The 22850-nt window shown below is 38.0% G+C and overlaps 2 protein-coding genes across 4 annotated transcripts in view; one reads left to right on the top strand and one right to left on the bottom strand.

Annotated features, from left to right (window-relative positions):
* Positions 1-13489, bottom strand: part of LOC129440985 (uncharacterized) — a 171553-nt gene extending 158064 nt beyond the window's left edge. The window contains exon 1 of one of the 2 annotated variants that reach the window (XM_055200631.2): positions 13354-13489. The gene's annotated coding sequence lies outside the window, so the exon portion shown is untranslated. The remainder of the gene's footprint in view (positions 1-13353) is intronic. The other variant, XM_073860248.1, reaches the window with a different exon arrangement.
* The window catches only part of pappab (pregnancy-associated plasma protein A, pappalysin 1b), a 127587-nt gene that overhangs the window by 58964 nt on the left and 45773 nt on the right, over positions 1-22850 (top strand). For both annotated transcript variants that reach the window (XM_055200624.2, XM_055200623.2), the window contains exons 11-14: positions 7212-7319; positions 9747-9882; positions 9960-10173; positions 13379-13547. In XM_055200624.2, the coding sequence (XP_055056599.2) occupies positions 7212-7319; positions 9747-9882; positions 9960-10173; positions 13379-13547 (627 nt within the window). The remainder of the gene's footprint in view (positions 1-7211; positions 7320-9746; positions 9883-9959; positions 10174-13378; positions 13548-22850) is intronic.

Below are 22850 nucleotides of genomic sequence, written 5' to 3'. Positions count from 1 at the left end.
AGACGTGCCGGTCTTCTGAGAAATTACACATCTGTCACAACTCACATGTTGATTTTTTTTCTCAAGAACTCTGTGACGTGTGTAACATTTTTTGCATCAACAAAATAAATAAATTGACTGAAATCTCGCTGTATTGTACAGTAAGGAATACTTCACTTTTATAAAAAACTTCAATGCAGTTTAAAATTGCAGTTTCAATGCAGCTTCAAAGGGCTTGTAACGATCCCAAACAAGGCATAAGGGTCTTATCTAGTGAAACAATCATCTTTCTTTTACCAAAAATAAGTAATTTTTAACAACAATTTTTCATCTTGCAGGAGCCTTGTAATGCTCCAGCTTGACTTTACGTATTACATAATCACGCTGAAAGGTCACGCAGTGTTTACAAAGCAGGGCTTGACATTAACTTTTTGAGGAACTTGTTTTTCGGACAAGTAAATTTGTGTTTTACTTGTCCATGCACAAAAGTCACTTGTCCGAGTAAAGATTTATAATACCATGTATTTTTGTGTTTTTGCTAATCAGTGGCGGAGCAAGGGATTTTTCATAGGGTTGGCCAGGCAGGGGCCAGCAGTTACTCTGGGGTGGCATATAAAATCTCTATCATCCAACCTTAAAATACTTTAAAGTATTATAGGTGTGTTAATCCGAATAATGTATAACATACAATTGCTACAATACTTTAATTTTAATTAAAATGAATTGATATTAACATACAATGTATAGTCATAATTCAACCTCATGTTTTTTAAACTATTTAATCAAATAAAACTTTTGAAATTTACTTTGAATCCAGGATTTATATCTCCCATTGCTGAAAAAACTATAGAGACCAGAAAATCATGTGAAATTTGTAGGCCATTGAAATGTATTTTACTAAGATTAATTTGGCTGCTTCTTGCTACTCTTTCTGAAGAAGGATGCTTTATCTGCTGCCTTTCTGTTCATTTTTCCCACATTTCAGTGATTGTCTGACATTAAAACACTAAAGCAAAACATTAAAACATTACCATGTTTTAAACAACTTATTAGGATAAATGTATCTAGATTATCTGTTATATATAAAATCAATTTTAAACCTAGCATTTACGCTGTAATGTTTGTGTGGGATTTTTAATGTACAGTGACGAACAGAGCCCATTATGTGTTTTTACCGAACTTTAGAAGAGAAAAAATACGGACTTAAATCGGCTTTTTTTGACACACAGTGATGAAAACGCGGTTGAAGTGCCTTTCATTTATATATTCACGCCGGAGCCTGAAGAAACATCACTCTCCACTCCATGCCGTCCCGCGACTCCCGCCCCTCCGTGTTCGTCGATCAGGTTTAATGCGCGCGCAGCTTGTTTAGTAACACAGTAACATGTAAACTTGTGTGTGTGTGTCGGCGCGCCGCGCTCTCTGTTCAATAGACCCCTTCACGGTTCACGTCACAGGCAGTTTCCACTGCGCATGTCAGGGTCAAAAAAGCCATTACAGCAGGTAGAGTTGCGTATTATTCGGTATCGTCAAAAATGCCTACTTACGTCGTGGGTTGTGAAAATCGCACCAGGTCTTTCGTTAAGTTTTCGCGATTCATGCAGAATCTCAAAAACAAAAAAATACAACATCTGCAGCTGCAAGCAATTAACGTGCAGACTGGAACAATGCAAATATCAAAGAGGCTTGTGTTTGTTGTGTTCACTTCATTTGAGGTAAGTCATAATTTTTCAGCCCTGTTAAATTACATTATAAAGCCTGGATGGTATGAACAGTTTGACCCCATGCTGCGCGCGCACCCGATAGTCATTCAATGTTTACAAACTTTGAAGGGGTCTATATTCCGCTCTGTGTTTGCGTTGCGTCTTCTGCTCTGTCGTTAACAGCACATAACGTTAAGTAACATTGTTTGAAATTTAACTTGTCCAGTCGGACAACTAATTTTCTCTTACACTTGTCCTGGAAAAAATCCACTTGTCCCGGACAAGCGGACAAGCCTTAATGTCGAGCCCTGCAAAGTGTGGAGAAATAAGACCATTTCGACGTTGTTGTATGTGGAATGATACAAATTAATGTCTTTGTGTCAGTTTATTGTTTAAAATAGTCCGCAAGTGTGCGTTTCACATAACGTGTGACCTTTTGACGTAATTACTGAACGCCAGGGCCGGAGTGGGGCCACTTTTTGCCCCGGGAGTTTCAGGCCTAACCGTGGGTTCACATCAGCCGCGTTTGAGGCGTCAAAATTGCATCTACCACATCTAGTTTGCCGCTTGAACATTTTGGGTTTACTCGCTTCATTCGCGCGTGAAAGCCGCGCATGAAATTTTAGTCATTGAGACATTCACGCGGAAATTCATGTCATGGGAGGGCCTTCCATAGGCTTCTGCGACTCCGCTCACTTCCTGTAATCACGTCACTACTAGAGCGGCGCGTTTTTCCACCAAAGTTCAAATTTTTCAACTTGCGCGTTTGCCGCGGCAACGCTCAATTCGTGCAAGCTAGACGCACAAATGAGGCGGAATCGCGTCTACCGCGCTGCGCTAAACGCTTAATTTGCGCCGTGAGACCTCCAGACGGGCGTCAACGCGTCTTCACATTCACTTAACATTGAAATCACTGGTGCTTGCAGCATAAAGGGGGGTCGCACACAGAACGCGCAACTCAGCGCCGCGCCGTTCAAAAAACCAGAACACATTGTTTTCTATGACTATATGCATACCGGCGCCGACAGGTGGCGTCTGTCCGCGCCGCCCAGCTACGACTCAGGAAGTTGCTCAAATCCCTGTCGCGCCACAGAACGCCACTCACATAGTTTAAAATTAAATAACATCATATTTGTCCCAAATCATTAACGATTAACATTAGCTGCTAACGTATATTTTGCATTTTGAAGTAGACGCTATCTGACGAAGCCCGCGCTATGTAATGTGCACTGATGTGTAATGATACCTCCGAGTTGTCCTAGACGCGACTTGATGCCATGTATTGGGTGATACACAAAAGGCTTTTAATTAAATTTTATATTTTGCTTGTGAATAGGTTGACAATGGTATTAGCCGAATAATTCGATTTCATTTCATTTTATTTATTTATTTGACAGGGACAATGCAAACAAACATAGTAAGCTTGTTACTAAAATGCTGCATAAAAAGTTTATAGCAAATGCTATTTTTCAACTCCTGTCCCTGGTTGGCTTTAGACACAATACAATTTACATACTTAACTATTACAATTTAAAATGATATAACATGATATATTGGCGTCTCCCATCCCTGATTATACACAATAAAATTTACCCATGAAATTTATCCGTAAAATGTACATACTACACATACATATATCAAACCACTCTTACCTACATAAATTAATAAAAAATGAGTACACCTTTGGTTTATCTTTAACCAGTGTTTTAACCTGGAAGGAAACACTTTAAAATCCAGTACAGTCTTAATGTCAGATGGTAATGATTAATGCTAATCATAGGCCTATCTCTCTACCTGTTGCCACTTGTGTTTGTCCTCTTGAAAATAAATCGTTAAGCTTGGCACATTTGGCAACATCCTCTTCCAATGCCTTTTTCAGGCCCACCCATCCTCTCTAACACGTCACATTATGGTAGGGTCGTCCCAGCTATCTGTAGGCGCCAGCAGTAGCCTACCTGAGAAATGTTTTGGAAAAGACGGGCTATGCACCCAAACAAATCTATGGGAGGGGAGAACTCCCTCACATGGTACAACCCATGCAGAGGCTGCGTGCTGCGGTGTCAGAATGCGGAACGTGTGTAGTGTTATTTAAGAGAAAATAGACTCACTAACGTGACACAAGTATAAAAAAAACGTGACCGGCCCAAAAGTTATAGCCTGGCTCCGCCCTCCTATGGGCTTCCGCTTAATTTTCATTTCGCTTCAGAAGAAAGTCTGGGACTGCTTTGTAGAGTTTCGTTTTCTCCGGCAAAAATCTGCAGGTCCAATCAGCGAACAGCGGGGAGTGGCTAAGAATGCAGACGTTGTGGTCGTGCGCCAGACTGAGTGACATACGTCACGACCAAACGTTAGCGATTGGTTAAGGCACATTCAGAGTGACTCTGGGCAGATCCAATAGTTTTAAACTTCAACAGAGGACCCTTATTAAAGGAAGTAACGCTTTGCAATGGAGCGTGGCCAGACTCTCTGTACAAATGAAATGAATGTACGATAGTCTGGTTGCACCAGGCTACAAAAGTTAAGCGGCCCGCCGGGAATTCTCCCGGTTCTCCCGATTACCCACCCCGGGTCTGCTGTAGGTAAGGTCGCGCGTCACATAGCTAGTGCAAGACGAGAAGTTGTGAAGGGCAAAAATGACTATCGTTTCGCTAGATAAGAGCTTTCTCTCAACCATTGTCTTGGTTGAGATCTCTAGAGCCCTTTGAAGCTGTGCTATATGAAGTCCACTATATGAGGAAAAATATTTTTTTCTCAAAAAACCTAATTTCTTCTCGACTGATGACATTGGGCGAGTAAACAATCAGGATTTTTTTGATAAAAGTAATCCTATAACTGTGACATCTGTAAAGACTTTCGAAAGATGCACGAGACGTGTCGAGCGTGTCTCGTTCAGGACAGATTTGAGACATTGTCCTCATCCTTCACACATGGAAGCACTAAAGAATTGGCTCTTTCTGAGAGACATAAAAAAACCCTGTGTTGTTTTACTCCTTGGATATTTCAACATGATACATTTGTAATTTTACAATTTTACTGGCCCCTGCTCCTCCTCCTCTCCACCGTTTCGTGATGTTTGTGGAGCGCGAGACTCTCCTGCGCCCAAAATTGTGCAAGCTCCTGAATTAATCATGTCCCTGAACTATTCCTATCACGCTGTGCACAACCTAAGGATTTATGGCACTGAGAAATGGCCATTTTTCACAGTTGAGCCTAAACCTCATTGTTGCTAGAAAATGTGAATCGTGGGTTGTAATGAGAAACAGTGGTACATTGGTTACAACGACTTTGAATAGTTACTCGCTGAAATGCATGCGCAACGTTGCCAATACACCTTTACATTGTGATTGTTTTACTTTCACTTTGTAATCTTGTATGTTTTTTTCTGTCCTTACATTATGAACAGACTCAGGGCTTAATTGAATCAGATCTATGTTACTAACTATGTTACTGTTGTGTGGCCCACAAGTCCAAAACTGACCATCCGTCGTACAGTAGTGCGCTTAAATCAATGATGTCACCGATATTACTGTGGCACGCTGAGGAATGAAGCGAATGATTTCAATCTCCTCTCTCTCGTCTCATCCTTTCTCGCTCTCTTTTAGGCATTACATCATAATTTTTGCGGCTAATTTTGTAACAGTTTCATTCAAATTTTACAAGGCATTTAAAGATGATAAAGATGTTACGAATCACTGTCGCGGCAGTCGGCTCCCTCCCTGCAGGGAAGTCTCGGAGTAGTGAATGAAGTGAATTGCCAGCCAATCTAAATCATGTCATATTACATCACCGCTAGATCTATGAACTGCATGATTCAAACCATAAAAACATTACACCTGCGCCTCTGTGCCTCCAAACTATGATAGATGCTCATTACGTGTGGACTGTAATGCATGCAAAATTTGGTTTTTTTTTGTGTAAAATAAATACACAAAAGAATTCTAGCCAAGAATAAGAATAAATTGGATTGTGATAAGTTTTTGTAATCATTAATCTTGTTCTTTACAAAGAGCCAAATCTCCTTATCGATGCTATTACGCTTTGATATAGTACTTAATTTCGGTTATTTGAAGTTAATGTATTCCTGGCTAATAAAATGCAATTATATTTTGAGCAAATTGAGGTTAAACCAAAAGATAAGCATTTTAAATGGAAATAGGGTTAATATAAAGGCCAGACGGCTACAAGCGCACCTGTACCGCTGACCGAGCCAAACATTTCCAATGCTTTGCTCGGTTAGCCCCAAAACAGGGACACGGATTGTGCCGAACCGTTTCCATTGCTGCCCCGTGCCGCCCCTGCTGCTGTCACACGAGCACACAACACATCATTAGTGTCCTTCATCCTGTTAGGCGCCAAGTAGCTCTCCAGTGTCATCTAGCGTTACAACATTGTCACCCCACAGTTGGGTTCAGGGGGTTCAAAGCGAGGGCTTCTGTCGGCGTAATGAAATACACTGCACTGAATCACGGGCGACAAGTTTGGGAGACTTGAAGTTTGGCGTTCAATTAAATTAAAAGGCATCTATAAAGGTCAGCATTTTTATAAAAAGAAGTATGAGCTTCGTTCAAAAAGTTGATGTAGGAGACGTGCATAGAAAAACATTGCGTGTCTGTTTTCTTTACTTTCTTTGTTTTTCCTCATGATTAAGGGAAAGAATAATCGAAGTTCCTTTAAAAAAAAAAATCGCCGCCCGGACGCTTTCATTTCGCGCCAAGCTGACCCTCCCTAAAAGCTCGAATGATTGGTCGAGTTCACGCTCAGACAGAAAGCCAATCTTCGTCTTCATATGTGTAATTCAGAAACAGTGCACTCGACGGTCGCCGAAGTTCTGCACTAGCGGGCCAGTTCTGATCCCACTGCGGTTTGCCCTCGAGAAGAGAGTATGTCAGGTCCCGTGCTTGGCTGGATCTCACCGACTTTCAGGCTGATCTGGAGTGGCACTTTAACCCGGCCACTTGGAGGCTAATTGTGTGCGTCCAGATGGTCTAAATTACTTTTTGATAGCAGATTGCAGATTGGCAACTTTATCATTACTTTCTTTTAGTGCCTTTAGTTGTTTATTATCCAGTTAAAGGATTTGCTGTTATATAGAAACCGAAAGATTTTGTGTTTGTGTTCGTAATAAGCGGTGGACATTTTAAGAAGTTTCCTTGTGGAAACATACCGTCATCTTGACCGTTACGAAAATTAACCATGGTTTTATTGTGGTAAAAGTGTAGTAACCATGGTTTTTTGGTGTGTTTATTACTATCAGCAAAACTATATTTTTAGTACACTAACCATGGTTTAACTATGGTTTTGAAAACCATGGGTGTCAAAACCACGATTATTTTGTGGTTACCATGGTTTTACTACAGTAACCATGGTTTTTTGGTTTTAACTGTAGTAAAACCATGGTTAATTTTCGTAAGGGGAGTTCTGATGTTTTGGTCAGGACTACCTGTATGCCAAAAGCATTTGAGGCAAAATTTTCAAATTGTGGTGCATTTGCAATAAAAGAAATACAATTTTTTGTGTTTGTTCGCTCAGAGCTGTCAGTCGAAGGTGTTTGACCTGTCGCATGGCGTGTCTCCGTACGCTTGGTTTCCATGTGAGGAGTCTCAACATCACAGGTGGTCTTCACAATATTGGCTAAAGGTAAGAGATGGTAAATCATGCTAATGTCATGTTTTGGGTTTGGTTTGGTTTAATACTGATGCTTTATTCATCAAATGGACAAAGGAGTATTTTCATGTGGCTTACGGTGATTTTGGATCAACATCTATAATTTCACTCTGAGGGCCCTATTTTAACGATCTGAAACACAAGTGCGAAGCGCAAAGCGCAAGTGACTTTGTGGGCGGATCTTGGGCGCTGTTGCTATTTTCCCGGCGGGAGAAATAAGTCTTGTGCCCGGCGCAAATCAATAAGGGGTTGGTCTGAAGTAGGTTCATTATTCATGGGTGTGGTTTGGGCGTAACGTCAAATAAACCAATCAGAACGCTATCCAACATTCCCTTTAAATGCAAGGGCGCAAGTTCCATGGCGGGTTGCTATTATAATGACGGATTTACCAGGCGCACGCCAGGAGTGGTTCACAGCCGAGGAGACCCACGTTCTTGTAAGAACAGTGAAAGACAGAGAAGTTGTTTTGTATGGGGATGGGAGAAACCCGCCCAAATCAGCGTCGGTTAAACAGGAGTGAGAGAAAATAACCACAATTGTCTCATTAGCTGGCTTCCCCATCGTTGCGCCAAGCGCTACAATGATGTCAGGAGAGGGGGGAATCCCAAGCTTGCCAGCATAAATCGGGCACGCCGTGTAACGGGAGGTGGATCTGTCTCTACACATGACCTGACGCCAGCAGAGGACATCGCTGCGTCCACCCTCACCGCTGAAAGGGTTTGGGGGCTTTGAAATCGGAAACGCAAGCAAGGTCCAACCCCAAAGTACACTTACAAATCAAGTTCATATACATTAAGGTTTCTTATGAAAACATTTTAATTATTATTTACATAAAATAAACGTAATACAGCCACACAACAAACTTATAAAAATATTTTAATCGTTATTTGTAGTTTGCCGACGTGCGTCTGTGGAGGGAAAAACCCGCTGTGCGCCGGTTCAAAATACGAAATGATACATGCGTCACTGACAAAGTCAATTGCGCTGGGTGCAAGATAGGGCCCTGAATATTCAAATCCTACACGCCCTAATAAGATTGACAAGTAACAGATATCAGGAAATTTGATCAAGTACCAGGTTTCTATTTTTCCCACCCGCAGTGAAATCCCATTGGTCCAAAATCTCTGTCGACATAGCTGTGCATGTAACATCAAATATGTTCTGATTAGGGGTGCGACGAATCACAAAACTCACGGTTCGGATCACATTACGTTTTTTAAGGCACGGATTGGATCGTTTTTTGGATCAGTAAAAAAGGTGGGAAAAATCTAATAACAAATAAAAAAATTGCAAACATTTATAAAAAGAAAAAAATTGCATATTAAGTAAGGTCTAAAATCATAAAGTTGAATCAAATAAATAATAACACCGTCTTCATTGTATAAATTAAAATTTTTTAGAGCTACAAAAGTTATTTTCTCTTTGTCTTGGGTTGTTTGATTAACATTAATGACAGAGACTTCAGTAGGTTAATTGAGGTTACTGTCTCTTTAAGACCAAATAAGCACAGACTGGTTTCTGACTAATACACTTAAGACATAAACAAATGTTTTTATTAGAAAAAGAATACTGTGGAGATCATTTTGTTCGTATGTGCCCTGTCAATAACAGAAAGATTTTATGTTCGCTTGCTCTTTAAAACGCGTCTCTCCGTGTGTGCCCTTAAACCCGCGCTCACACACAGACGAAGGGTGAATTCCAAACGGCACAGCATAAACAGTCGCTCCACATAAAAACGTTACGTTGTTTTTTAGTGCTTTATTCGCCAAATGTATTTTAATCGACTACATGAGACACAGTAGCGCAACTCTTGCTATAGTTTTCACACCAAGAGTCCTGATCTTTGAAGAGCATAGTGATGATCACGCCTGACTGGAGCTGGACATGACACATTTAGCAGCAAGTGCCTCTGTGCATACAGAAAGCTGCTCACTTTGAGGTTAAATTGTTTCAAATCACTTCAATGTTAACATTTGCAAGCCTTTGAAACACGTGCAAATGATAAACGTTCCCTATTTAAATTTGCGTATTAATCTGCGAATCGCACACGAGCCAAACCGTGGGTCGGGATTGGTACAGATCACGGATCAACTGCGATCCATCACAGCACTAGTTCTGATTGGCTGTGACCACATCATGCAAAGTCACAGTTTTACATTAAAGCTAAATTGCTTGCTGGGATACTACTGAAGTCACGGTCACTACTTACTTAATACAAGTTGTGTTCCTGTAGCTTAGTTAAAAGAGCATTGCATGTGCAACACATAGGTCATGGGTTCGATCACTTATACTGATAAAAAATGTATAGCTTGAATGCACTGTAAGGTGCTTGGATAAAAGCGTTTACCTAATGCATAAATGTAAATAATTAAAATGTTAAAAAAAATTGTTTCTTATTAGGCCATTTACGACCATCCTATGGTCGCAGCTGCTGTCATCATACACCTGGCTGCTGATGGGACAGCCGACATTGACCAGAGACAGCACAACATCACCATTCAGCTGGTGGACACAAAGGATCAAACTCATCCTCTTGGTCAGTCTTAACACACTGCAATGATTTACAAATGCTTTACATACTGTTTTTTTTTAACAATCATTTGATGGTTTTAGGGGACTGGCGACTGAGTTGCCGTAACAATCCACTAGTGAGTCCTGTGAGTCACGACCTGAGCTTGCCCTTCTACCGCACAAAGGAAATTATAGTGAGCTTCGGCTCTTCTCTGGTGGCCATCTCAGGTGTGGGATTGCGCTCCTTCCAGTATTTTGACCCCATCACTATCAGCGGCTGTCAGAGCAATGAAATCTACAACCCCATGGGCCAAAGGTGAGAAAATAAATATAGCACTGCTTCCACATGTACATCACCAAACAACACCTGAATGTTTCACCAGTCACGCAGCATCTTTAGATTCAACTGTAATGTTCCACGGGTATGCATTATTTTTCGATAACCGCACACCTAACTTGTCAAATGTCTTAAAAATAGGCACCAGAGCAATGTTTGTGGTAACCGTGGTATAAGCAGAATAATTGACTCCAGTCCTTTGAATATTTGCGTCGTGCCCCATTACCACCTTGGGGGTGCATTATTTTCTTATTCAATGGCCCGCCGTCGTCAATTATTCCCTACATGTTTTCTTGTATTATTTAATTGTTTTATAATGAAATAACTAAATACATTTTAATTTTAAAAAATTTTGTGTGTTCAAGTCTGCTTAAAAATTTCATTTAACTTAAGCGTATAAAATCCATTAAACTAAAACATTCAAGTGAAATGAACTTAATTACCAGTACATGTTGTAGGGAATACCCATAATCCTTTGTGACTGAATATTTTGATTAAGAACTGATAAGAACTCTAACTACTTAAATATGTGTTAATAAAATGGCAATTTTGTTTTGTTGTAAATGGTAATTTTGTGAAGTCACCGTTAAGGTGATCAGTGTTTACTTACATAAACCATGTTCAGAACATTTTATTGTATTTCTCTCCACAGTACTGACAATTCATGTCAAAAACGCAGTGTGGAGAATCAAGTTTATTTAATGACTGACTAATGCTGCGTTTACACCAACCGCGTTAGAGGCGTGAAGCGCGAGTGATTTAAATGTTAAGTCAATGTAAAGACGTGTTGACGCGCGTCTGGAGGTCCCGCGGCGCGGATGAGGCATTTGGCGCGGCACGGAAGACGCGTTTCCGCCCCATTCACGCGTCTAGCTCGCGCGAAAGGCGCGAATTGAGTGTTGTGCACGGTACGCACGGTACACGCGAATGGTGCATTTTGTGTTTGAAGTGAATTGCCGGCTGACGCCCGAGTTGAACAATTTGAACTTTGCAGTCCGAAGCAGTCACCCGGAGCTATACGACACAAGTTCTTATTTCTATAGAGACAGGAATGAAAAGGACCTCGCTTGTAAGAGTGTCAGTGAGGGCATTGGGCAACCTGGTAAGTTGTAATACACATTTCACTTTTGAGTCACGTGACAGGGCTCAACATAAAGGACCGCCCGGTTGCCCGGGGCAAGCGTGAGAGACGTTCGGGCCAGTTAAAATTATTGTCACTTGCCCGAAAGGGCCAGTGCTTCACCCTCAGTCACTAAAAAATATTTTCATCAATGTATATTATTTAACATCTTGGAAGCAGAAATTTACTTGGGTAAAACATGACAAAAGAAACAATTCAATATTTTGCACAATTTGCTGTCAGTTTACAGGTAAAGCAGAAAAGTTGGGAGCCTTTTTTCGTTGAAACATGTCTGTTGTATACAATTATATTTGACTTTTGAATTATTATTGTGAAAACCTAAACCAGTGGCCCGACCGGGCCAGTATAAAAATTATTTGCGTTGAGCCCTGCGTGAAGTTTATCGACCCCCACCGTTTATTTTCCCCCTATAGTAAGGTTACCAATACAAACCGGTAAGTCATCTTGCAAACAGACAACCGCATAGCACTTGCCCCTCTCACAAGAAGCGGATTTTGCCCCTGATGCGCGTCAAATGCTTGCCGTTTCCGCGCGTCTACTCCGCTCTACACGCGCAAATGCATTCAAAGTGTTCAAGCGGCAAACTAGGCGCGGTAGACGCGATTTTGACGCCCGAAACGCGGTTGGTGTAAACTCAGAATTATAGTCAATTATAGCAAATTTTGTGTTATAATACCATTTATAACACTAAGAGTAACTAAGACCATGAAAATAACAAACAGTAAATACAATCTACCATACAAAAGTAAATAAGTTTATTTATTAAATTTATTTAATATTTTAAAATAGTAATAGACTTTTTCTAAATGATTAAAATAAATCTGTGACATTTACTTAATTATTTAACAAATGTTTCATGTATTATTAAATAGATTTTATTTTGGTAGGTAAGTTGTACTTAAAAAATCCTCCTAACAATTTGCACAAATGTTTTTAAGTAAAATGTACAGCTTTTTTAAATTAAATTTTTTAGTTGTTTAAGTTGTAAAGTTGTTTTTCGATGTGACCACCTTTATGTAGTTAAAAAAATAACATATTTGTCAAAAGTAATATTAATTATTACTTGATTAAACTATTAAGTACTTTTAATTAAACTTGATGCTAAAATCATGGTTGTGCAAATAGACGCTTTTTAGATTTGTGCAAAACTTTAGCATTATTATCTAAATGTCAAAAAAAAACTATGGTGAAATGACAGTGTTTCCATTAACCAATGTTATGTGACTAAAACCTCAATTTGTTGTCTCGCGACAAGTCCTTCCAAAAGCCATGGCGATGGGTGTGTTCGACTTCATACAGCAAGGCGCAATCTGGCATGCATTCATGGTATTTTGATGTCATGCGCTTGTTGGTTCTTGTGATGCCACATGAAGTCGAACAAACCTCTTCCGTCATGACCTCCAACCAAACATATCGCACCATTAAAAAAACATCATGTGCCTTTTACGTGCTTAAGATGACCTGTTAATTCGGAAAAAAAAAAACTGTTTCCATTGCAGTTTTGCAATATATTTATTTTTTGAATTGCCTGAAAAACCACCTCACCCATAGTGTACGTAAAAACGTTTTGCGATGTTTCTATTGGGTGCATTTTCAATTTGTTATTTCAATTTGTGCAATTTGAATGGTAATGGAAACGCAGCTAATATTGGGGGTCGACAGTTGTAAAAGTAAAGCCCATTCCCCTAATGATAGCATGTATCAGCAATTTCACATAATGACAATAGGAAGATCTGAATATGGATCACCCAACACAAGCTGAAATGTGTATGTTTTGTGCCTCTCCCATCATCAGATGCAAACAGACTTTACAAATTTCCCAACCAATTTTCATGCAATTGGTTAAGCAAAATTGCTGTTTTTGGCATACTTGTAGTTGTCTCTGCGCATCTGGACGGGACAGGTAAAAGTATTTTAACACACTGCGCGATCTATTGTGATAGTACAAGGTTATATTTAAAGCAGCAAACTCTATAAAATAACATATATTAGTCCAAATGATGTACTGTGATGGTAACCTTTGCAAATGTCACAATCCCACAGTTGCGTTCATTATTCGTGTGACACCATCGAATGTAAGGAGCCAAATGTCACGAACGCCGACAGGAACTGCAGCAGTCTTAAATACTTCAATGGAGTCCACTGCAACATCACCTGTAACAGAGGATACACGCTGAAGATCCACAGAGATGATGACATCATCAAAACACAGGTATTTATTATATTCAAACTTTTTAATGTCATTTACAGACACCACTCGGACATGAACGCAGAGGTTTCATAGAGAAGCTCAAAACACGAACGTACGCGGTCCCGCACACTGGCTCGTATTAGATTTAACACTAATCATTGACTCATGCTCTGACCACATATGTAGAAAGTAGCTGTAAAGATTTATGGCTCACGTAGGCTTTGCCAAACTGTGAGACGGTAAGTGAACAGTCACAATAGCTGGCGCTCAGGCCAGCGGTTGGTCTTGGATCGGTCCATGTGGATCAAATTAAAGGACAAGCGTTTAGATTTTTCATAAACACTCTCACCCTCCCCTCAGACTGGAAGTTTTTCTGTTGTTGTTGTTGTTGTAATAGCTAGAAAAACAGTTTGACTGAATAACAACCTCAACAGTCATTTGTGTGTCGGAAAGGAAATCCCAGCCTCCGAAAGTCTCTGTCTGGGAAACATGAATACGCTGATAGTTTTTCTCCTCGCATGGCTGCATCTTTTAGCACTTGCATGCTTTCTTTCTGAGAATTTAAATTGTTACACATAATCTGTTAAATAAAAACAATTATTTTTTATTAATTTGTTAAGAAAACATACGCCAGATGTTTTTTGTTTTTAGACAGAAAACTATTTTTAAATTAGGTTTATTTGCGGTTTTGTAAATGAACAGTTACCCTACGAGTTCACAAATCCATACAGTAGTATCATTGGGTGTTTGTATTGACTCGTTGACGGATTTAGTTTAGACATGTGCTGTTTCACTTTAATTTTAAGCAATAACTCTTGTTTAGTAACAGAAGGTATGATTTGCAAATTGAGTAACGCTTGTATTTTTCACGAACAGTTCACTGAAAAAATGAAACTCTGTTATCATTTACTTACCATTAAAGGTGACATAGATTGATTGAACGGGGTATTTATCCGTGTTCTGTGATGTGACATGTAAACAAAAATGTTTTTGTTTGGGTCTGTAATGCCTTAGAAGCTTCCTAAAAACCTCTCTCAGATAGCTCTATAGGTAGGGGGATTTTAAACAAGTGGTTTTGCACCTATTTGCTCCCCCTACTGGCTTAACTTGCAATCTTATTACTGATTGGCTGACTTTGCTGCCACTCAAAAAATGTAGCCAATTATTTTAAAGTGGAGGGGCAGTTAGATGCCTGTGATGTCATAAGCATCAGTTTTTCAGATTGGGCTGTTTTCTGGCTGACATTTCTAAAAGAGGAATTTCTGTGAGACTGAGATGTTTAGCATGTTTAGCACTTTTTGTATGTTCGTGAATGTGGGTAGAACAAAGACAAGGTAAAAATGTTTTTTCATTCTCTGTCCCCTTTAACTTGCATACATGTCTTTGTTCTGCTGAATACAAAGGAAGATATTTTGAAAAATGTTTGTAACCAGACAAATCACGGGCACCATTGACTTCCATAGTTGCAAAAACTATTACTATTGAAGTGAATGGTGCCCTAGTTCTGTTTGGTTATTAACATTTCAAAATATCTTCATTTGTGTTCAGCAGAACAAAGAAATTTACACAGGCATTATTTTTTATTTATTTATTATAAACATAAATTCTGATCTAATTTAAGTCTGTAAATTTTGGATTGCTTTTCGTTGTATCGATGTTGCGCTGTTGTGCTGGCTCATGCAATTTAGCCGAATGTGTTAGGTGCTCTACGTTTCATATTTAGGAGTTCATCAAACTTAACATAAAAAAAACGAATGTTTTTCGACGGGTATAAGTTTTAAAATGTATTTAAAACAGGGTGGTTATCTTGTCAAAAGATAAACTACAAAACAAGGAAAGTCGTTTCTTTAAATTTTGGTGATGACATGAAAAATATCTGCACCAAACCTATTTATGCCTGACACGACTGTCTTCCTTTCTTGTGATTTAATATTATGGTCAGTGTTCACTTTGAAATGATAGAAAAGAGATTCCTGAAATAAATAATATAAGAATCATCAGGTGTTTTTGTACCTAAAGTGAATAGAGATGATCAAAGTCAAAGTAAGCAAGCAAGTATTTCTGTGCTAAATAATAATGAGTAGTGTCTATAAAATCATTAATTTCAGTGTTTTTCTTGTTATAAATTAACGTTCAATGAATTGTATATAAAGCTTAGTTTTTATTATTTACAGTAAAAATCACAAATTATATGTCATTTGTTGTTTTTTTGGTCATGACTTCTTTGACGTGCTAAATCTCCAAATTAAATAAAAACACTGAATTGTAGCCGGGGTTTCAAAGGCAGGATCACATTTGTTTTTTTTTTAGGTTTAGTTATTAAAATGTTTAAAAATCTTTGTGTGATGTTCTGTAGATCGTGGCTTTAAAATGTTATACGGAATGTTTAAACAAATGTTTATGTTGCCTTACATCGTCAGTTTTGTCTTCGTTCATCACTCGAAAGACAGTTTTCGTCACTTTATTAGAAAGTTGTTTATGTGTGCTGCTTGTGAAAGAAAATAAAAGTTACCCATTTGTATCTGGTCTGGCCCCCTCTCAACCCATGCGCACACATAGATGATTCGACTATCGGTCGACTATAGAAAGATTTGACAATTCTGATTCGAATATGTAAATCCTTAGTCGAGGACACCCCTAGATTACAGAATCTATTCCTTTAACATCAGTTAATGCATTAGCTAACATAAACTAACACACATTAGTTAGTTAATTAGCTAACATGAACAACAGTAACAATGATCAATACTTCTACAGCATTCATTAACTCATTCCCCGTCGTTGACGAGTTATCTCGTCAATTAGGAGAAAACATTTGCATGAAAAAACCTGTTCCTGATGAGTTTTATGGTAATCTGTAATACAGCGATTATCCACTAGATAATCCACTAGATTATCCACTTATCAATTTTTTTTATTTTATTAATTTATTAATAAAGTGTATGTTTTGATAATCAGTCTAAATGTAATCTCTAACAAAATTTCTTCACAAAAATGCAATTTATTTTTGAAAAAAAAGTTTATAAACAGAGAAAAAAATAGGATGAAAGTTTTTTTTCGGTTTTGTTTGTTTGTTTATTGTTTGTTTGAATTTGATTTTTGTATGTTTATATATTTTTAGAAGAAAATTTCTCTGGAAGGCTTTTTGTGAAACTTTTGTGAAAATCACAAAAAAATGCTGGCGGGCATCTTTCCAAAAACAGGCTGGCGGGGAATGAGTTAATGTTAGTTCATGTTAATTTTATCACTTACTAATACATATATAAAATCATAAGTTACAACTGTTAACATTAGTTAATGCACACTGAACTGTATTGGTATTACCTAACATTAAATTTGCCATGAAACGTAAGTAGCAATTGTCTTATTTTCCCCGTGGTGACGTATATCCAAATGAAATGGCATCTGAAATAAAAAATAAGGCAGGGCTGGACTTGAATTCGTCTATCGAGAATTGATTGGATCGTTTGAAGTTGGGTCATATTGCTGATTGATAATCCCTGACACCTTTTCCCGGACCCCGCCCACCGGAAGTAAAGAGATCGTTTCGAGGAGGGGAAGAGAATTGCGTTTTTATTAAAGATTAGAGACCACGTACATTTTTTTTAAATAATGAAGCTCACAGATAAGTAATTTTTTCATTTCAAATAAATTTCAACTTTTTGTAACATATTATATTACATTTTTGTAAGAATAGCCAACAATACATTGTATGGGTCAAAATTATACAAAAATTATGCTAACAATCATTAGGATATAAAATTAAGATCATGTTAAAAAATATAGCGTGTAAAGTTCCTAATGTAAATATATATAAAAAATATCATTAGTAATATGTGTTGGTAAGGACTTAATTTGGACAACTTTAAAAGCGAGTATAGATATATTTCACCCTATTTTTGGCAGCCTATTTATTTATATATTATTATGATATCACAACTCCATAATAAGTCACAGCTCTCACCCTATTGTGGGTTTGTAAAAATGCATTATAAAAAAATGTCTCTCCCTGGTGTGTGTAGATGGAGACATTTGGGGGAAAATGCCAGCATAAGTGTGTAAATGCATTTACATTTTGAAATGGGGACTTAGTTATACATATTTTTCAATTTATTTCATTTTAATAACAATAATATGATATCATATTTACAAAAAAAAGGATTTATTTGCCATTTTTTTAGGAAATAGGTCAGAATAATAGTAACAGGGTTCCCACTAAGCCAAATGTCAAATTCCCTGATTTTTCCCTGACTTTCATTGACTAAAAAGCTGAATTTTCATGACGTATATGAACCCACGTCTGAGATGCCATGAGCCTGATAATGTAGTGTACACCGTAAGTTTATAAAAATAGCTTTTTAGATTGTAGTTTTACTTGAAATCAGTAGAGGCTCGAACGAGGAAATGGCATTCCTTATGTCACAACTTAACAAGCGGATTACATTTTGAACTAAAATTTAAAGCGAAAAACGATACTTTGACTTGTTTAAAAAATTATAAAATTCCCTGACTTTCAATATCTGGAATAAATATCTTCCAGAAATTCCATGACCCGTGGGAACCCTGTAGTAAATTCTTAATGGACAATGTTCACTTTGAAATTGGCTTAAATGCGTACGTGTGCACATCCGTCTGTTTGCGCCTTTGTGCGTGAGTGTGTTTCTTGCACATCTGTTAACGACGCTTCACTGCCGACTGAACGTGTGAAGAAAGTGTCGGCGCGTAGTCGGTCAGGATGCAATTTGTTCGAGTCTATTAGATGTCAAAACATTCGAGCGTCGTGTTCAGCCTCTACCACGCTCCCTGAGGGCGTTGTTTAGGGCACGGCCACGGATCAGCGACGCTGAGGATCTACAACCTTACTAAGCAACACGCACAGATTACTGCAACCCGTTGACCCCGGTGCCCCCACGAATGGCCAATGGCGGCAATGGCGTTCATTTATCCGACTTCACCTGGCCGAACTCTCAGCCATTCGTCTTACAAAGAACGTCGCGGGCCATTTGCTGTGCTGGCCCTTCACAAACAACTTTCTTCAGCGTTTCCAGACCATGGCACTTCTTTCCAAACCAGTACGATTTGGCTTTTATCAGTATCTACATTCGAACCTGTGACCTTGGCGTTGCGAGCGCCATGCGCTGCATCTGCTCAGCTACAGAAAAGTTTTTGTTTTCTTAGACACATCGACGATTAAAAGAGAGGAAGAGAAAATGAAAGTGCAGAAGTAGAAAAAGCTACAAGAAGAAAGTGCTGTGTGTTCTTTGTAAACACATGAGGTCTACTGTATGTTGGGTGAGTTTTCTGCCAGCGGCCGCTGTTGACTGAGAAGCTTGGCCTGTGAGTTATTACGCATTTGGAAAGAAAGGCAGCAGACGTTTTTTCTCTGTTTTTGGGAGGGCTCAGCTTATTTAACAGAGGTGCACTTTGGGGTCCAGGCTGGGGGGGTTCAGGGGCCATTGGGGATATGTCTGGTCCGGTTATGTAAGGTAAAAGTGGGAGAGTTTTTATACAGTTTTCTAGCTGTAGATGATCTGTATACAGTATTGTAACATTTAAAATAAAAGTGTCTAGCATGCATTAAACATTTAATAATTGTTTTTAGATTAAAGATTTGGTGTAGTCTGTCTTTAAAGCAGACATTTACATTTTACATGTATCCGAAGACCTTACAAAATCGAGGAAAAACAATACAACAATTCATCTGTTGCTTAAAAACAAAGAAGTCGTATAATCTAATTGAGATTTAAGGCATCAAAGTAGTCATGACCATAAAAATATGTAATTTGTGATTATTGCTGCAAATGACATAAAAACTAAGCCTATAAAATTCTTAAACTTTGTAACATGAAAAATACTGAAATTAAGGATTTTATTGACACTGCACTTTATTATTCTGCGCCAAAATATCTGAACTTGGCTTGCTAAAACATTGGCTGTGTTCGAAATAGCCCCCTATACCCTTAAATAGTGCACTATTTAAAGGAACATCCATTTTAAGGGGTGTTTGAAATCATAATGGACATTATTGAGTGCACTCGTTCAACCTTACAATGCACTTGTTTACAATACAATGCGATGAGTGTACATCCGATGTACACTTAAAGTTAATCACTACTTGTCCACCATCTAGGATTCGCGCCAAATGGAAGATGACGCACACGCTGGAACGCTTCCACTGTCACTAATGTATGGAATAGTGAATGAGGGGAAAGACGTTTTCTTCTGACACGCGCGTCTGGTTCTTATTTCGATGCAGATATTTTTCGTGTCATCTCCAAAATTCTCTACTTCTGACAAGATAACCACCTTATTTATACATTTTAAAGCTGCATACAGAAAAATACATTTTTTGGATGCTGATGCATGACAGACACACAGCACCTGAAACGCGTATTCAGCGCGCAACCTGGTACAATTGTGTCAATGTTTTTCTGCTTTTTGGACCTCCACATTATATAAATAAAACTTTTTTACAAGACTTTTCCTATACATGTGTCATATATTACTGAAAACAAGAGATTCTCAGCTTTCACGTGGTAAGCAAGACATATACAGGCAAATTATGGTAAATTGTAAATTTTTAAGGGAAGTGGTTACAATCAATTTATTTAAGCTACATTTAAACAAAAAAATTAGAGCTTCAACATAATGGGGCGGTTTCCCGGTCAGGGATTAGACTAGTCCTAGTCTAAAATAAATGTAAGAGCTGTCCAAACTGAAAACAACTTGCACTGACATATCTTAAAATACATCAGTTCCCTTTGTTTTGCGTCAAAATGCACACAAGTAATGTTTTTAGTTAGGCATGTTTGTTAAATGACCTCATTTGGACAACTTTCAAGGCGATTTTAAAGAAATATTTTCTCAATATTTTGATTTGTTTGCTTATTTATTTAGCTTTCAGATGATGTATAAGGGCTCTATCTTACACCCGGCGCAATGCAGCGCAATGTGCGACGCAAATGTCTTTCGCTAGTTTCCACCCTAATTTTCACGTTTAGCGCCGCGTTGTTTAAATAGCAAATGCATTTGCGCCCCCTTTGCGCCCATGGGCGTTCTGGTCTGAAAAACGAGGTGTGTTCAGGCGCATGGTTGGCGCGTTGCTATTTTGAGGCAACTAAAATAGACTACGCCATTGACCAACAAAAACCTGCTCTAAAGTCTAAAGTCAATGGCGCAATATGTTTTATGTTATTTAAAGAGCGCATTAGTAATATGCGCCTATAAACGGGAGGACAACGCGGGTTTCCTTATCACAAAGTACATGAATGCGCAGCAGCACAAAAATGCTTTTAAATATGAAAGATTAAAGGATTGAATGTAAAAGATTATTATTGAGTCTCTTGGACATAAATGAGGACTAATTATGAGACGTTAAAAGGCACAAAGAGCTGCTTCACCTGTAGCCTGGTAAGTAAATAAATGCTTTGCTTTAAAGAAATGCATCTGTTTTTAAATATTTTTAAATGCTACCTGACGGATTTATTGTATATGATGACTCTGTACCTGTGGATATGGTCAGATGAGACACATTTTTAAGCAATGCTAAAAAAAACTCTTTGCTAAAAAAACGCTGTCCAAAGTGCTGAACCTTGCGGAGAGCCGTGTGTAAATTCTTTATCTCCTGTTTGCTACAAATGAAGTATTTTTAGAGTACAAACCTTTTCTTACAAACTTGTAAAATGTTTTTTGATGATATTGGATAACCCTACCTTTAAAGTAATTACAAGACTGCTTTTTTACTTCCATGACTAAAAGAAAACGGGTTTTAAAAGTTTTAATAAAAAAATAACAATTTCAATACAAGTGAAAAACAACACAATTATTTAACATTAATCTTAAACCTAAACTCCGCTTAGTTTTTCAGTTTACAAAGTCCGTCATCTAAATAGGGATTAGACATAGCGCCAGCGCAACTTGCTTTTAAAGGGGATGAGAGCTGAGACTCTCATTGGTTTACTGCACGTTACGCCCAAAATACTCCCATTACAATAGGACCAACCCTTTTCGACCATGCGCTCGGCGCACAAACCATTTTTCCTGTCGTTAAAATAGCAAAAGTGGATTCGGACACGCCCATTTAGACGTTGCGCTGTGCGCTTTAGACAATGCGCTTAGATCGTTAAAATAGGGCCCTAAATCACAATTTCGAAAAATTGACCCTTATGACTGGTTTTCTGGTCCATATATGAGCAATAATCAATTATATTTTAGAAATTAAGTATCAAATTAAATTTCTTTCAGTCAAACATTACATATGCTATATGTTTGTTTGTTTGTTTGTTTAAACGTTAAAGCTTTTATTTTTATTTTATTTTCTATATCATATACGGACCATTTTCTATACCAATTATTGTGGCTATTGTTGTAAGATCATAAAGGTCTAATGGGGCATACACACCAAACGCAAATTCTAGGATTTGTGCGAGTAGATTAAATACAAAGTTAATGCAAAGACACGAATAGACACAAATTTGCGCGGTGCGATGCGAATGATGCAAATTGGCCGGCACGACTAGGGTTGGGTACCGAAACGCGGTGCCATTATGGCACCGAAGCCTATATGGGCGGTACCTACCGGACCGAATCAGAACACAGATTTCGGTGCCTCATTTCGGTGCCTCTTAATGCATGAATGGTTGACTGACGTATTTTGCTCTCTGTAGCGCAAAAAGCATAATCACACAAGCACAGCACAATCGCTAGTTAAATTATACTGCACTCATATGGTGTAAATAATTTCCTCACTTACAAAATTCACGTGAATGTGAAAGTCGGAAAGATTTGATAGTACAGATGATTCAAGTTTGATTTCTTCTCTTAACTTAGGTGAGTTTGTTCATATTTTACATTATTGTAGTTTTATATTGATAAAAAAACGGAAACCAATCATTTGTTTTGAAAATCTAAGGATCTTAGATTTATTTATGTTATAGAGCGGGTAAAATGTTTTCCGTCTATTCGTTTTTGTTAAACGTTTGGTTTAGGCTAATATAAGCGAGTCATTTTACATTTTTATTGTTGTTCTGTTTTAATAAAAAAAATAATGAACAAATAAGCATTCGTAGTAATGAAAATTATGTCAATTAAATATTTCATTTATTTGTGTTTTAACGCAGATACCATCCGTCGAATTCGTTTTATTAATAAACAAGCAATAAAAGCAAGTTTGTCATTGGAGCTACTATTTTATTGGAGTTGAGTTTTTCGTTAAGAATAATAATGAACAAACATTTTAAAAATTAATTTTATTAATAAATGGAAATATTAAATAATCTAATGTTAAAGATTAAATAGCCAACTTTTTAACGTATTTGCCAAATA

Source organism: Misgurnus anguillicaudatus, chromosome 22, assembly GCF_027580225.2.
Source record: "Misgurnus anguillicaudatus chromosome 22, ASM2758022v2, whole genome shotgun sequence".
NCBI lineage: Eukaryota > Metazoa > Chordata > Actinopteri > Cypriniformes > Cobitidae > Misgurnus > Misgurnus anguillicaudatus.
The sequence above is the reverse complement of the archived record's forward strand: the minus strand, read 5'-3'. Positions and strand labels throughout refer to the sequence as shown.